We start from the raw sequence: 15,043 nt of genomic DNA, 5'->3' as shown, positions 1-15,043 counted from the left end.
TTCGAGACAGGGTTTCTCTGTGGCTTTGGAGCCTGTCCTGGAACTAGCTCTTGTAGACCAGGCTGGTCTCGAACTCACAGAGATCTGCCTGTCTCTGCCTCCCGAGTGCTGGGATTAAAGGCGTGCGCCACCACTGCCCGGCTTAAGACATGGTTAATATATGAATTTGCAAACAATCATAGATCAGCTTTGCTTTCAATGACTTGTTGGGATTGTCCTCAAAGGAACTGCAAGCATTGGTTACAGGTGAGGGCCTTGTGAAGCAGGGAACGGCATTTGTCATGCCCAGCTTGCTTCCTTGCTGGGCAGTGCCAGTTCAGCGGGCTTTGTGGTCTTTCCTCTGAGGTGTTTGATTGGACAGACTCCTCTGGGTTGGAGTGACAGCTTGTTCCAAGTGAAATGAATCGAATGGTAATGACGTTCCGATTTCTTTTTCTGTCTTGGGGGAAAGCCACGTCCACTCTCCTCTCTGAGTCAGGTGCTCACTTTCTGTCCCTGTGTTTTTAGGTGTCATCAGAGGGACCCTAAGAGAAATGTTGGATTGCTGGGTTTCAAGGCCACCCATCCCCTAATCTACCACAAGAGAATCTTTCTGAGCCATTTCTTTTCCCATCAGGGAGCCAGAGGGCAAAACTGCTGCGTTCAGGAACTTCAAACAGGTGTTTATAGATGAGGGTAAAAATAAGCCCACATCCCAGCTTCCTCCGAGGTCCCATGGCTTGGCATTTTAGTTGCAGGGAGAGGTCATTTCTGAAGAGAACAGCTGGGTTTGGAGGTTGCCAGGCAAGTACCACCCAGGCTTGTTAGGCCTGCTGGCACCAGTACCACCCAGGCTAGTGAGGTCATCCAGCACCAGTACCACCGAGGCTAGTGAGACTACCCAGTGCCAGCACCATCTTGGCTTATGAGGCCGTATTGGTTCAGTGAAATGGTGCTAAAGACGTAAAAGCGGTTTCACTGAGGACACACTCCACAGTAGCCAAGGACACTAGAAATGGATACTTGTCCCATTGTCTGGGGACTTTGTCCCTGGCTGATGTGCCTAACTGTCCATCAGCTTGTATAAATGGCGTCTGTAGTTCCACAGGTATTTGGTAGGCAGAAATATATCCAGTTGGTCTTATTTTGACCCTATAAAACCTGAGCACTTTTAGTGGAGGGATTCATGATAAAAATTATCATAATTTTTTTTTTTTTAGCAAATCCCTTCAGTGATGTTCTGTGATCTCTTACGTAGGTGTAAAACAATGCGTAGGACTGCATCATGGTGCCAAGGAGAGCAATTCCTGAGCCTGCATCCCAAAGACCTGATAGTAGCCCTGGACCTGCTGTCGAGGGACAGTGTCAACACAGGCCAGTTGCAGGGGCCCCATGTCTTCATTGGTAAGATGAGGTCAAGAAATTAGATGTTCCTTGTGTTGAGCTCTGCAAGCTCCTTTCCTTCCCTAGGAGGAGGAGAAGGCAATCTCAAGTCCTGGAAGTCTAATCCAGAGTAGTATTCGGTTTTCTGTAGCTCCCTGGGGATAATTTTTGGTTGCATTATATTAGTGTTGGCAGAAGTTGTTCTGTAAGTTTGAATTTAGGGGGACCCATTGAGGTGGGTTACTTTTCTCAGAGCCACAGAAACCAGAGGGATCTGTGAAACTCACGTGGCATGGTCAGTAACTCCAGCTGCCTTCTCTGCTCAGCTTTGGCGTTGCTGTTGGGGTCTCCAGTCATGGCCAAGGACTCAGGATGTGCTCTGCATTGTGGTGTGGGGCTGACTTTGAACCCCTGAAGGTTTGAGTTTGGGTCTAGAGACCGCCGATGGGAAGAACAAGAGACAAGTGACTTTAGAGAAAAGAGTTCCTCTCATTGACCTTCCTTGTAGATATTTTCTCTCCCACCGAGCGCCTTCTTTTCTGAGACTCCCAGCTCTGTCCTTGGTAGCGGACTAATTCATTTCCGTATGGCATTTGATGTTTAGGCGGCCCCGTTCCGGTCTCCCTGAGTAATCTTCAATATGCGCGTGTTTTGTAAATTGTTTCACAGTGTGGCTAACACAGGTGGGGTTTACATGGCAATCTCCTCCGTGTGCTGGGGCTTATGGAGGGGCCCCTCACTGCCGTTCTGATAGTCACGGACAGTGAATGCAGACTTCCTCTGGTTTGTAGCTAATTTCCCTCAAATGCACCCAGGCAGGCTGTCACTGAAAATGCTAAAATTTGGAAGAGGAGGTTAATACATAATGACTTAACATTCCTAAGCTTGGGAACTGCCCTCTGGAGAGATGGCTTAGGCGGTTGAGAGCACTGGCTGTTCTTCCAGAGGACCAGGGTTCTAATCCCAGCACTCATGTGGTGGCTCACAACCACCTATAGTACTCATCTCGGGGGTCCAATGCTCTCTCTTCTGGCCTTTGTGGGCTCCAGGCACACGTGGTACACAGACATAGACATGCAAGTAAAGCACCTATGCACATAAAAAATTAAATTAAAAAATGCTTGAGCATTGAAAGAGGAAAGTGGAGAGTTAGTTTAAGCGCTCGGACCCCAGATGTTCCTGAAACAAGCTGTGTGCAGTGGGAGTCCCAGTGGACAGTTCTTTTAGGTACCGGCCTCCCTCCTTCATCACCAAGTACCAGAAGCAAACCATTCCACCTCTCTGGCACCCCCTAAAGACGGGCCCGGGAGTCTTTCACTCTTTTCTGTCTCCTTTTTGGACCTCACGAATCTGTTGGCTTTAGCGAGACCCCTTTATACCGGGGTGGCATTAATTGAGGGTCTTTTCAGTTTCAGCTGACCCTGTACAACTGTATTCGACTGGTCCTCTTGGAGGGTTGATGGTTACTGTGTGCCAGTCAAACACTGAAGTTGAAACTCTGGCCAGTGATGAACTGTGCAAGAGTACACTCTTATCCCCCCACACGTGTTCCTCGCTCCAGTTTCCTAGCACCCAGTTTCCAGAAACAACACTTAGAGCACACTAAGTTGTCATTTACTTCAAATGCGGACTCTGTCGTGTTTTTATCACTTGAATGAAGGACGGACCAGTGACATTCAGGTTAGGAAGGGACATCAAGATCACAGAGCCAGGCTCTCCAACTCCTTTATATTTCTCTCCTAATGGGAAGTACTTCCTTAGGCGTCCCTGAGACAGTCTCTGTGCTGGCAGAGAGCTTTGCACGCTCTGCGGTTCCTACGACATCGTAGTAAAGCCCCTCAAGGCCACACACAGCGAGGCTGATCCCTGGTCTGAACGCTCTCTTCCATTCAGCTCACATTTCTCTCATGCCCCGGTTTCCAGTCACTGTCCTCAGCTGTGCCTGCAGCTTGGGCGTCTGCATTATCTGCATGCTGCTGAGTCTGTGACTCTGCATCTGTGTGCAGAGATCAGCGTGGAGGCACCCAGGCCTTTCTCCCAGAGTTGCCCGCAGTAAGTGGTGTGCACCTCCCTATGCCGAGTTTCTCAAAGGGAAGCCAAGATGGCTGGAGTGTTTGATGAGTTTATATGGCTTTTGTAACAAGTGAGAGCAAACGTAATAACCTTCCTGTAATTGTGCGGGTCAGACGTTTGACATGGTCTCATGGGCATGGGCAGTCTGTGTTCCTGTCCTGGGGCTCCAGGGAAAATCTGTTTTCACGCCTTTTCCAGCTCCCAGGGGGTGTCCACTTTTTCCCCTCCCTTTTCAATTCTGGTTGCCTTTCTCCAGTCCTTCCTTTGTGTTCACATTATCTCTGATTCTTTTCTTCTGCTGCCTTCTACTCCAAGGGACTTCGTGGTTGTGCCGAGCCCACTGGATATCCTGGAGAGCACCTCCTGTCTGTCGCTGCCTCAATCCCCTAGGCAGCCCTAATGTGCCTTTACCACATGAGCAAATACACCCATGCGTTCTGGGACTAGGGTGTGGAAGCTTTCAGGTCCCACGATTTTCAGTACCATGCTCAACAAATCCTGTGTGTACTAAGCAGAGTTCTTGTGCCTGTGTGCTTACTGGTGCTCACGTGTGTGGAGAGCACAGGCCAGGTGATATAGGTAAACAGAAAAAGGGGAAATGATGTGGGAGTGATTTCTTATTAATAAAGAAACTGCCTAGGCCCATTTCATAGGCCAACCCTTAGGTAGGCGGAGAAAACAGAACAGGATGCTGGGAGAAAGAAGCTGAGTCAGGGAGTCGCCATGATTCTCCCACTCCAGACAGACGCAGGTGAAGATCATTCCTGGTAAGCCAGCTCGTGGGCTACAAAGATTAAAAGAAATGGGTTAGATTAATATGTAAGAGCTAGCCAATAAGAGGCTGGAACTGATGGGGCCAGGCAGTGTTTGGAAGAATACAGTTTCTGTGTAATTATTTCGGGTATAAAGCTAGCCGTGCAGGCGGCCGGGTGCTGGGGACGCAGCCCTGCCGCTCCTATTTCAACAGCCAGGGTCATGTCCTCCCCAGTCATTCTCCATATTATTTACTTACTTACTTATATTTATCATGTGTGAGTGTGTGTATGTGCCAAGGGATATATACAGAGCTCAGAGGACAGCTTGCGAGGGTCAGTTCTTATCCTCCACCAAGTAGGTCCCGGGGATTGAACTCAGGTCTTCAGATTTGGTGGCAAGCACCTTAAACTGTCACGCCATCTTGTCAGACATCCCCTTTAGTTTTTATGATAGAGTCTCTCCCTGAGTCTGGAGCTCATTGATTTAGCCTGACCGATTGCCAGAGTTCCAGGCACTTTCCTGTTTCTGACCTCTCAGTGAAGGTTAACGGATGGGTGCTGCTAGGTTGGCACTGAGGATCTGAACTTGTGCTTGTGAGGCTGAAGCCTTTCTAGACTGCCTGCTTCCTCTTGGCAGTCAGACACTTTAAAAAATGTGCACAGAGGGTTTGTTGTAGCCCCTCCCCCCTTAACTGTGCCCAGCACTGCTGCCTGCTACTCAGGCGCTGTGTCTAGAATGTGGAGATCAACCAGAAAATCATTTGCTCAAACTGCTTGTACTAAGTTCAGGAAACTGAGGCTGACATCCCTCTTTTTTTTTTGTATCAAATGATGTATTTATTATGTTACTATATTTCATTTTAGACTTTAAAACTTCAAGGATTTTTAATGTTGGAAATGTGTTCATATTTCATCCAAAAAAACAAACAAACAAACCCAAGACGCCTCTGGGGAAGAGAAATGAATAGAACAAGCGCAGGCCCAGAGGTGCTTCATTTAAAAAAGGAAACCATTTGAAATCATACAAAATAGGGTACTATGTAGACACAATTAAAGTATGTCTTCATTATTTAAAGTAAATAATATTTCACAGCAGAATGCAGGGGACAAAACAAGATCTTGAATGTGTAACAGAAAACTAGATGGCAAGGATTGAAACATCAATATTTTCTAAAATAAAAAGCATTTTCCTTACTCCTCTCCCGTGAAAGAGACGGTTTGTGCCGAGTCCGGTGGAGGGACACTATTCTGGTTTTGTACAAACACTCTTTTTTTTTTTGATAATTCTTTTGTTTTATTTATTTATTTTTATTTTTTTAATTTATTTATTAAAGATTACTGTCTCTTCCCCGACATCCCTCTTAATTACCTGTTTTTTTTTTTTCTGATAAAGTTCGTAAATGAATGCTAAGCCTGTAAGTTTCCAGGCTCGGTTATGTGTTGAGAGTCTCTTACCGAGGGAGTAGTTGGCAGAGATAAAGAGTGGTGGAGATGCTAACAGAGGTAAATGACGTGGGCAGAGTGGAAGGCTGTAAAATGTGCAACAGACCCCCAGTGAGGAGGGGCTGGGAGGAGGTGGGACGGCTGCACGGTGAGGGGTGCACTGTGTCCAGGTTATAGTCACTTTCTGAGGGCGACAGCCATTGCCACTTATTGGGTTTGTGTCAGTGTAAGGCCAGCCACACCGTGTGGCAGCGTTTGGGTGCGTTCATCGTCCTGAGAAATGCAAAACCTGACTTTGTTTGCTCTGATCATTTCCCAGTGGACAATCGGACCCCGCATCTCTCTCTCTCTCTCAGTTATAAAGTTTGTTATCCTATTGCCAAGAGGATTTAAGGTAGCTGACAACAAAAAGAGAGATAAAAAGAAACTTCCTTTAAAGGAAGAATAAAAAATAGAACACAAAGCTCCACACGAGAGTCAGGAGGGACCTTGTGCTGAGAGAGCATCTCTACAGGCCCAGAGGCCTTTGCTAAGAGGTTGGCATGTTTGTGTTTTCCAGGCCTTTCTCTGCTTCTCACTTCTCTTTAAGCTTGATAGTTTCTGAACACAGGTTGACTACCCTTATCCCAAATTCCAAAATCCAAAGTGCTGAGAGAGCATCTCTGCAGGCCCAGAGGCCTTTGCTAAGAGGTTGGCATGTTTGTGTTTTCCAGGCCTTTCTCTGCTTCTCACTTCTCTTTAAGCTTGATAGTTTCTGAACACAGGTTGACTACCCTTATCCCAAATTCCAAAATCCAAAGTGCTTCAAAAATCTGTAAGATCTGGACTCCTGTCTGAGGTCGCATCTGACCTCCTATAGTGACAGGATTGAGGTGTAAAATGACCCTCAATAAATGGATCTTGTATCTAGATAATGTATGGTGCTTGCCGGAGAGCCCCAAGGTGAACTTGTCACCACAGAGCCACCACTGATTGGGAATACTTTCTTGACATTGACAATAGATTTACCGAGTCTAAAGTATTTTCTGATTTAACTGTGGTTCCTATAGGACTTGGGAAATGCCTTTGCTGAAGTATGTAAGAGCCATTCTAGCCACAGAACATCAGTTACCTAGTTAATAGCCCAGACAGTCAGAAACTAAGTGCTCTCTAACTTGGGCTTCTAGCTTTCCACATACGAATCACATCTTAAATCAAAGAGTGGATTTCTTTCCACAGATCACAGGCTAGCACGAGTCACTAGCTGCAGCAGGTTCCGCATTCTGGCAGCCGCAAAGCTAAATGCAGGAAAAGGCAAGGTTTGTTGTGTTTAAAACCAGTTCTCTAGTATCCCAGGCTGCCCTCAAACTTGTCATGCGACCCAAGATGGCTTTGAACTCTGATCGTCTGGCCTCCATCTCTCCTGTTCTGGGATTATAGGCATGTGCTATCACGCTAAGCTTGTGTGAAGCTGGGGAGGGAACCCAGTCCTTGGTGCATGGTGAGCACGCTCTCTACTGACTGAGCTGCCCCTCAGCCCCTTGGGGCTTATGGCTAGGAAGGCAGCAGCTAGACTTCTCTAGGGATGAAGGTTGTGTTGGATGCCTTGTCAGGTGACTCATGGTGACTTTTGGAACCTCACAGCTGTAATGGAAACCAGCCTCGTCTTCAGACTCCTGGTTCCTGAATTTGCTTCCCCGCTTCAGTTTCAGACTCCTCAGCGGCTGCTCTTGGCAGTGCGATCTGGGCAGCCCTTCCCTTCACGGCCTCTCGCATCCCTCCCTTCAGCGGCAGTAAACTCCGAAGCTGCTCGGGCCTGTTTGTTTTTCATCCCAGGTGCTGGGATGTCAGGTCTCAGAACAGCACTGGCCTAATTCTGCTGAGCCTTGTCCCTGAATTCAGCAGAACTGAAATGCTTATTAATAACAGTGTCTCCCTGTTAGCAGTGCTGAAACACGGGGCACTTGAATACAGCGAATGTCTTCAGCTGATAAGCAGGGACAGAGTCTTTTGCGAACTTCACAATGTACTTAGCAGGCTCATTGGCTGGAATGCTTGCCTGTGGCAGGTCTGCAGAGAAGTCGTTCTGCATTTATGTCATCCCTGTGTGCATGAGTGTGTTTCCCAAGGAGACCTGGTGTCCGGTATTTGGCTTGTTTTGCTATTCTTCATTTTAGAGCAAATATTCATTTATTGTTACCCGCGGTCCAGGATGTCCAGAGCAGCTTCACATGTTCTCAGAGTCCTGCTGGAGAGGATCCACTATCTGTGGTGTAAAGTACACACAGGAATTGCTACCCCCAGCCATTGGGGAGCCTACCGTGAAGCTGGAGGAAGGAGCAAGGCAAACAAACTCAAGCAACATATGCTTGTCTCTTTGAGAACACAACGGGGCAGATCAACATCCAAACAATTGCCCTGTAATCCATCCCAAAGAGTGATTCATATCACCATCCGTTTCTACATAACAAAAGCATGGTTGTATTTTCAGTAGGATCATTTTTTTTTTAATTGGCCTGAAATTCTCTCCAGGCTATCCAGAAGGCTGCATTCCATTGGCTCTCTTAGCCACAGTGTCCCACTGAAGCTCGCAGTGAATCCTCTGCTCAGCTCACTAACTTCTCTGCTTCTTTTCCATTTCAGCATTTCTCAAGAACTTCCGCAAGAATAAAGAAGTGGTTCCGACTCCTGGTAAGAGAATGCACTGTAGGTGACAGATCATTTGCACGGCTGTTGCACACGACACAGGTGCGGGGCGGGGCAATATCTGGGGACCTTCCTAGAGTCCATATTGGGTCCTTCTGAGAGTCCGCCCCAGTGGGAATGACTGTAGAGAGGTCACTTTTTTACTTGCTATATCTGGGTTTCCCTCATGACTGCCTCCCATGAGGAGGGTTTTTTCCAGCTTCAGATGCACTGGGCTCCCCTTGCTGTGCATGCAGCTTGCCAAGCCGTTCTCTGGACGGCGGTCATTAGGTCATTTGACAAATGCCACCTACCAGTCAGTTCAGTTTAGGTTGGTATGCTTTGTGCATTTATTTGGAAATTTTGCTGCATTTGCCCTGACAATATTTTAAAGAAAGTACTAAAGAAAAATCTCTTGAGGGTGGTGGGAAACCTCAGGTAAGTCTGTGCCCCTGGTGCGCTGCAGGTCATGGCCTTGGCCACAGTTGGAAGCTGCTTGGACTACAGGCTGAGTCATGAAAGGAAATGGCATAGAACACATAGGCAGTGCCTGGAGCAGCTCACTGATGGTTGAGTTGGAAAGTCAAGGCGAGTGCCAGGACCTTGAAAGTGCTCTTCAATATATCTTCACATAGCACGGATATTATGCCAAGCTAGCATTTTGCATCTTTATTATGCTATATTAATTGTTTTATCCATATAAACACATTTTAATGTCTTCATTGTGTTTTGATTTTGCTCATTCTAACGTCTTGTGTCTTTGGGAAGGGTCTATGTGAATGGGATGAGGGGACTTCTGATTCAGTCATGATTTATTCCTCTATGTTTTCATTTATCGAATGGTCTGAGTTTCTTCCATATGCCAGTTGGGTGTTTAAGGAAAAGCATGAGTAAGATACAGCTCCTGCCTCAGTTGCTCACTGCCTGGGGTCCGCCACAACCTTTATGTGGAGTCCCAGCTGCATTCACTAGGGGCCAGTGAGGAGCCTGGGGCCAGGCACAACTTCTACCCTAGGTCTGACTTCCACCTGCCTGATAGTCTTAGATGGCATAAGATAGTCTTTGTTAAAAAAAAAAAAAAAAGACAGACTTCTGGTTCATGGGCTTATTTTCACTATTTAAGCTTTTATAATAATGTATGTATTATGTATGCACATATATATGTATTTTCAGTATTTAAGCTTTATAACAATGTATGTATGTATGCACATGTGTATGTATTTTCACTATTTAAGCTTTTATAACCATGGACACTGTACATGTAAGCATTTGTTTATTTTCACTGTCAAGCTTTTATAATAATCAGTCTTGTGTGATGTAAGCATTGATTTTTTTTTATAATAATCGGTCTTGTATGATGTAAGCATTGGTATTTTTCTACTCAGCGAGCTTCAGCCATTTGTCACCATGTGTCCACAGTTCCCGTAGACGTGTGTTTTCCTCTCTGTTTTCCAAAAGAGAATTAACTGAGACGAAGAAAAGGAAGTGGGCCTTGTCTAAGGCTATTTTGAATGCAGGATTTCCATGCCATCACTGCCCTTTAACACAAAGCTCATTACAAGCTGCTCATTGTGGGTTGAGATGTGTGTTGACTGTCACATGTGAACACGACACAGTCCAGGGTTCTGAGCAAGCTCATGTGTGTCAGAGTGGAACGCGGGTGTAGAAGGTTGTCTGTGCTGAGTGGGATTGTAGAGAAATCGGGGGGGGGGGGAATGCCTGGAAAGAGAGCACAGTCAGAATGCTGGACGGCCAGGGCTTGGGAAGGAGGCATCAGGATGCAAGCCTGGTGTAAAGGAGAACTGTGAGCAGTCAGCCGGGAGTTGCCAGGCAGATGCTGTGTAGAAGGGGCTGTGGGCAGATGGATCGGAGGATTAAGGTTCATTGCAAAGGTACAGCAGATTTTGAGAGGTGTGACTCCTGGGGATGGATGGAGTCAAAGGATGGTATGCGAGGAAGGAAAGGAACATAAAGGTGGTAAAGCAGGGCTTGGCTCTTGGGTCATTTCTGCCAGTGATGGAGGAAGGCTGAATTGCACTAAGGAATAGCAACCCCTACTCCCAATGTCCCAATGGCTCTACATGCCAGAGCTTGCTTCCTTCCTTCCTTCCTTCCTTCCTTCCTTCCTTCCTTGCTTGCTTGATTTTTGGTTTTTCGAGACAGGGTTTCCCTGTAGCTTTGGATCCTGCCCTGGAACTAGCTCTTGTAGACCTGGTTGGCCTCAAACTCACAGAGATCCACCAGCTTCTGCCTCCCAAATGCTGGGGTTAAAGGCGTGTGCCACCACCACCCGGCGACAGAGGTTTCTTTAATGACCACAGAAAGCCCACTGAGAGTGGCAGCTCTACTAAGCTTCTCTCCTTCCCTGGTACATGACCCAGGTACCCTTGGTGTTATCATGTCATCCACCAGCACCCGGGCCTCTGAATATGATGTCAAAGAGAGACAGATGGAAGTTGCATCAAGTACTAACCCTCTCAGTCCAGAAGAGATGAGTCATGGCTTGCATTCCTTTGGTTGGAACTACTCCTCTGGCCCACTAAGATGTCGGTGGCTGGGAATGCAGATCTGGTGGCCCTCTGATCATGCCTGCCAGGCCCTCATTTGCTATAAAGTCTTTTATCTGATAGATAATGCTAAACCAGGGAGAGAGTTGACCAAACTTTTGTGTTACTTAAGAGCAAAGGGAATACAGGAAGGCACCAGCGTATTAGAGTGTAACTCTTGTATTCTGTCAGCTGGAGATAGCTGGGCCAAGGCAATGAAGCCACACAGGAGCTAACAGATTTCTGGAAATAGCCCAGGTGGTTCAAACTTGGCATAATGGAAATGAGGGGGCAGGATGAAACTAGAGTTGAGGTTTCTGGACCGGGATTTGTCAGTTGCTTCTGAAGGTGAGGGGAACACTAGATGTTGATGGGAAGGTGGGTAGATGAGCATGGTGAATCTTATGCATGTCAGTTGGGCTACCCAGCATCCCCCACATTCTATGAGGCTCATCTTGGTCTTGATTTCCTCAGCTCCACTGTACTTTTTTCCTGTAGAAATGTGGTTGACTTATCCCAGGTGCGTGTGGTTTGTTAGGAAGAGCTGGTGTGCACAGGCTCCTTTGCTGTGCTGTACAGGGTGTCTTGTTTGTGCAAAGATTCGCTCCAGATTTGTCTGTGCTCCCATTTCTTTCCTTTTCATTTAATAAAAGTGCCTTCCCTGTCTCAGTAACACATAGAAAAAGCAAGTCTTTCCATAGCTGTTTAGTTTTCAATGATCAACAGATTATATCTGTGTAGTTAATATCTGGTGACATGTCCTTTGTTCCCTCTTCTCAGGCATCTCTTCTCTCCTTTCTGTACTTGTTTGAGATTGTGTTTTTACACGAGAATAAATATGTTGATGCAATCAAAAGAGCATTGAAGGTTTAATGCCCTGTGTGAAAATTATTTTCACTGTCATTACTAAATCCTTGATAGTATGATAGGAACAATTGTCTGTGATTTGTTTCAGTTGGTTCAAATGGCTACTATGTTTATTGGTGATTTTGTCTTATTTTGTTTACTAAAAAAAAAAGAAAAAGAACAACATGACATTCTAGAAGAAAAACACATACCCACACTGCCAGAAACCCAAGTAGAAGCAGAAGTTCAAAGAGAGCCACCAACGAGACATGAATTACAAGAAGAATCATCATTGGCACAAAACCAAAGACCTGAGCAACAAAATTCCTCTATACAGTCATCCTTGGGACCACCATTCCTAGAACAGCAACTTGAACAACAAGAGGTATGTAGACAGTTATTTTTGAGACCTCTATCCCCAGAGCAACAATTTGAACAACAAGAGGTATCTAGACAGTCATCCTTGGGACCACCATCCTCAGAACAAAAACTTGAAAGACAAGAAGTATCTCGACAGTCATCCTTGAGAACACCATCCCCAGAACAACAACTTGAACAACAAGAGGTATCTGGACAGTCATCCTTGGGACCACCATCCTCAGAGCAACAATTTGAACAACAAGAGGTATCTGGACAGTCATCCTTGCGACCACCATCCCCAGAACAACAATTTGAACAACAAGATGTATCTGGACAGTCATCCTTGGGACCACCATTCCCAGAGCAACAAGTTGAACAACAAGAGGTATCTGGACAGTCATCTTTGGGATTATCACCCCTAGAGCAAAAACTTGAACAACAAGAAGTATCTGGACAGTCATCCTTGGGACCACCATCCCCAGAACAACAACTTCAACAACAAGAGTCTTCTAAAGAGTCACCTTTGGGACAACTTTTAGAGCAACAACCTGCCCAATGAGAATCTCCTAAATAGACATCTTTGGGACCACAATTCCAAGATTGTCCATCCAAACAATGGGAATCCTGTTGACAGTCAACCTCAAGATAACAATCTCAGAAACAGATGACTTTGGGACATCACAGGAGACAAATACCATGATAACAAAGTATCAGCCACATTGTGAAGAGTGATAGACAGAAACTGGACAGGACCACAGGGAAATGAAAATAAAATTAAACAGCTTATTTTCATATGAAGCTGGGGTATGCCAGTAGGGAATTACAGTTACGAACATCATATTTTGAAGGCCAGACTTAAAGTTTAAAAGATGAATAAAAATAAATTAATCTGGAATCCCTTTCTCTGTTTTCTGATTAGAAGGGTGGAAGGGGATGCTTATCTAGACTTAGTGTATCTAGCTGCGTGGAGCAGACCATTCCCTTCTAGCAATATCAGCCCACACTGCATATCTCAGAAGTACTCACCAGTTTGAGACTAGAACACATAATACACAGCTATCCAGAGTTTATTCTTCCTACTTAAAGCATCTTCAAGTACACATATGCCTTTATACATACAAATACATCACATATCATATATGTCCTATAAATATAAGTAGTAGATGGTTGAATTGTAGAGAACCTAAAGCATCTTTCAAGTACTTACACATATGCATTTTATTTATTTATTTATTTATTTATTTATTTATTTATTTATTTATTTATGGTTTTTTGAGACCGGGTTTCTCTGTAGCTTTGGTGCCCATCCCGGAAGTAGCTCTTGTAGACCAGGCTCACCTCAAACTCCCAGAGATCCGCCTGCCTCTGCCTCCCGAGTGCTGGGATTAAAGGCGTGCGCCACCACCGCCCGGCTACACATATGCATTTATACATACAAGTACAAAACATTACACATGCATATATGTCCTGTATGTGTTAAGAGTACTTGGTTGAATGTGCTGGTTAGAAGAATGGACTCTCAAATCAGACTGTTCTTGTTTGGCTTCTGTGCTCATTACATGTTTGAACTACCTTGCGACTTACTTCATTCAAAATGGGGGCTAATGATATACCTGACTTGTAGATTGTTGGGATAATGATTCACCAGAAAGCCCTTAGTTCCAGACTCGTGGAAGACATGTGAGCTGTTGCCATCATTTCTCTTTGATGATGGTCCTTTTTGTTAGTTCACTAGAGAAAACAAACATTATTTTACCTAGATGCTAAGGTAGTTGCTACATTTGGCTCCTCTGGTAAACTGAGTTGTTTTTTTTTTTTTAACTGTAAAATAAATATGGAACTGTCACAGCTTTTAGATGAGATCTTTAGAAAATTACACTTATTTATGTGCACTTATTTATGTCACTTATTTATGTGCACTTATTTATGTGCACGTGGAGGTGAGAGGACAGGACAGCTTGCAGGAGTCAGTGTCCCCCTTTCGTTGTGTGGTCCCTGGCATGGCGCTCAGGGCAGCAGTCTCAGCAGCAAGATGTTGACTTATGGAGCCATCCTGCTGGCCCTGAAACCCAGCCTTGAGGACTGAAAGCCTCCTGAAGAATAGTTAGTTCTTCATCGGTGTTAGTTACACTGCAGACTATTGCCGCACTGTGTTCAGTTTCCTGGTGTAAGGCTCCAAGGAAGCATCCGGTACACCTATAAGAGGATGTTAGTAACTAAGTAGACACCACCTCTATCCTATGCTGCCTGGTGTTGGCTAACCAGTTCAGTTTCCAGTAGAGAGTTGAGTTAGCTCCATTTCGGATGACTCCTGTCAGCGACTCCTCTCTAGTTGTCCTGTGATGGAGACAACCATGATTCGGAAACCTGAAGAAAGTACATCAGGGTAACAACCGGGTGTGTGTACCCCTTCCCACCCTGTCAGTCAACCACATAGACTAGAACCTTTCCCTTCCCTTTGCTGGGGTTGGACACAAACTGAAGACCCTACAGAGTTTACAGTTGTCATTGTGCCTGAGGATCTCTAGTGGGGGATGAGGCTTGTGCGAAGCCCCCATGGGTCATGGAGTTGGACCTTTTGCTTTTCTTCAAGTTTTCATCTCAGGTTCGTAATAATGACAAGCCTTTTGGATAAGTCTAACAAAGTGACACATGCACTGAGGTGAAGTAGGGGTTGCATGAATGTAGGGGATATTTAATTAACAGAAAACAACTATTGTGTCCTGTGGGGGCTTAGTTCTGGAGAGGTCTGTGTATGGAGGAAGTGACCAGAGGGAAAACCCTAGAGGGTTACTCGGTATTGTCAATAAGCAAAGAGCACAACCAGAAAGAAGCCACAGTGTCTTGGTGCCATTGAAAGCTGAGAGCCAGGTTCAGGCGGGAGGAGGAGATGAAGAAGGGACTGGGACAGGGAGGGAGTTTCAGAGTTTCAGAGCAACAGATCAATGCACAAAAGCCACTTTCAGATTCTCAGGGTGGATTTCTTTTTTTTTT

General features: G+C 45.5%; 1 protein-coding gene across 1 annotated transcript in view; it reads left to right on the top strand.

The window, feature by feature from the left end:
- The window catches only part of Dcdc2c (doublecortin domain containing 2C), a 77,874-nt gene that overhangs the window by 58,884 nt on the left and 3,947 nt on the right, over positions 1-15,043 (top strand). Inside the window, exons 12-14 of the mRNA XM_013351298.1 lie at positions 1,238-1,383; positions 7,319-7,405; positions 8,256-8,303. Coding sequence (XP_013206752.1) covers positions 1,238-1,383; positions 7,319-7,405; positions 8,256-8,303 — 281 coding nt within the window. The remainder of the gene's footprint in view (positions 1-1,237; positions 1,384-7,318; positions 7,406-8,255; positions 8,304-15,043) is intronic.

The sequence above is a fragment of the Microtus ochrogaster genome, linkage group LG3 (assembly GCF_000317375.1).
Source record: "Microtus ochrogaster isolate Prairie Vole_2 linkage group LG3, MicOch1.0, whole genome shotgun sequence".
Lineage (NCBI taxonomy): Eukaryota > Metazoa > Chordata > Mammalia > Rodentia > Cricetidae > Microtus > Microtus ochrogaster.
The sequence above is the reverse complement of the archived record's forward strand: the minus strand, read 5'-3'. Positions and strand labels throughout refer to the sequence as shown.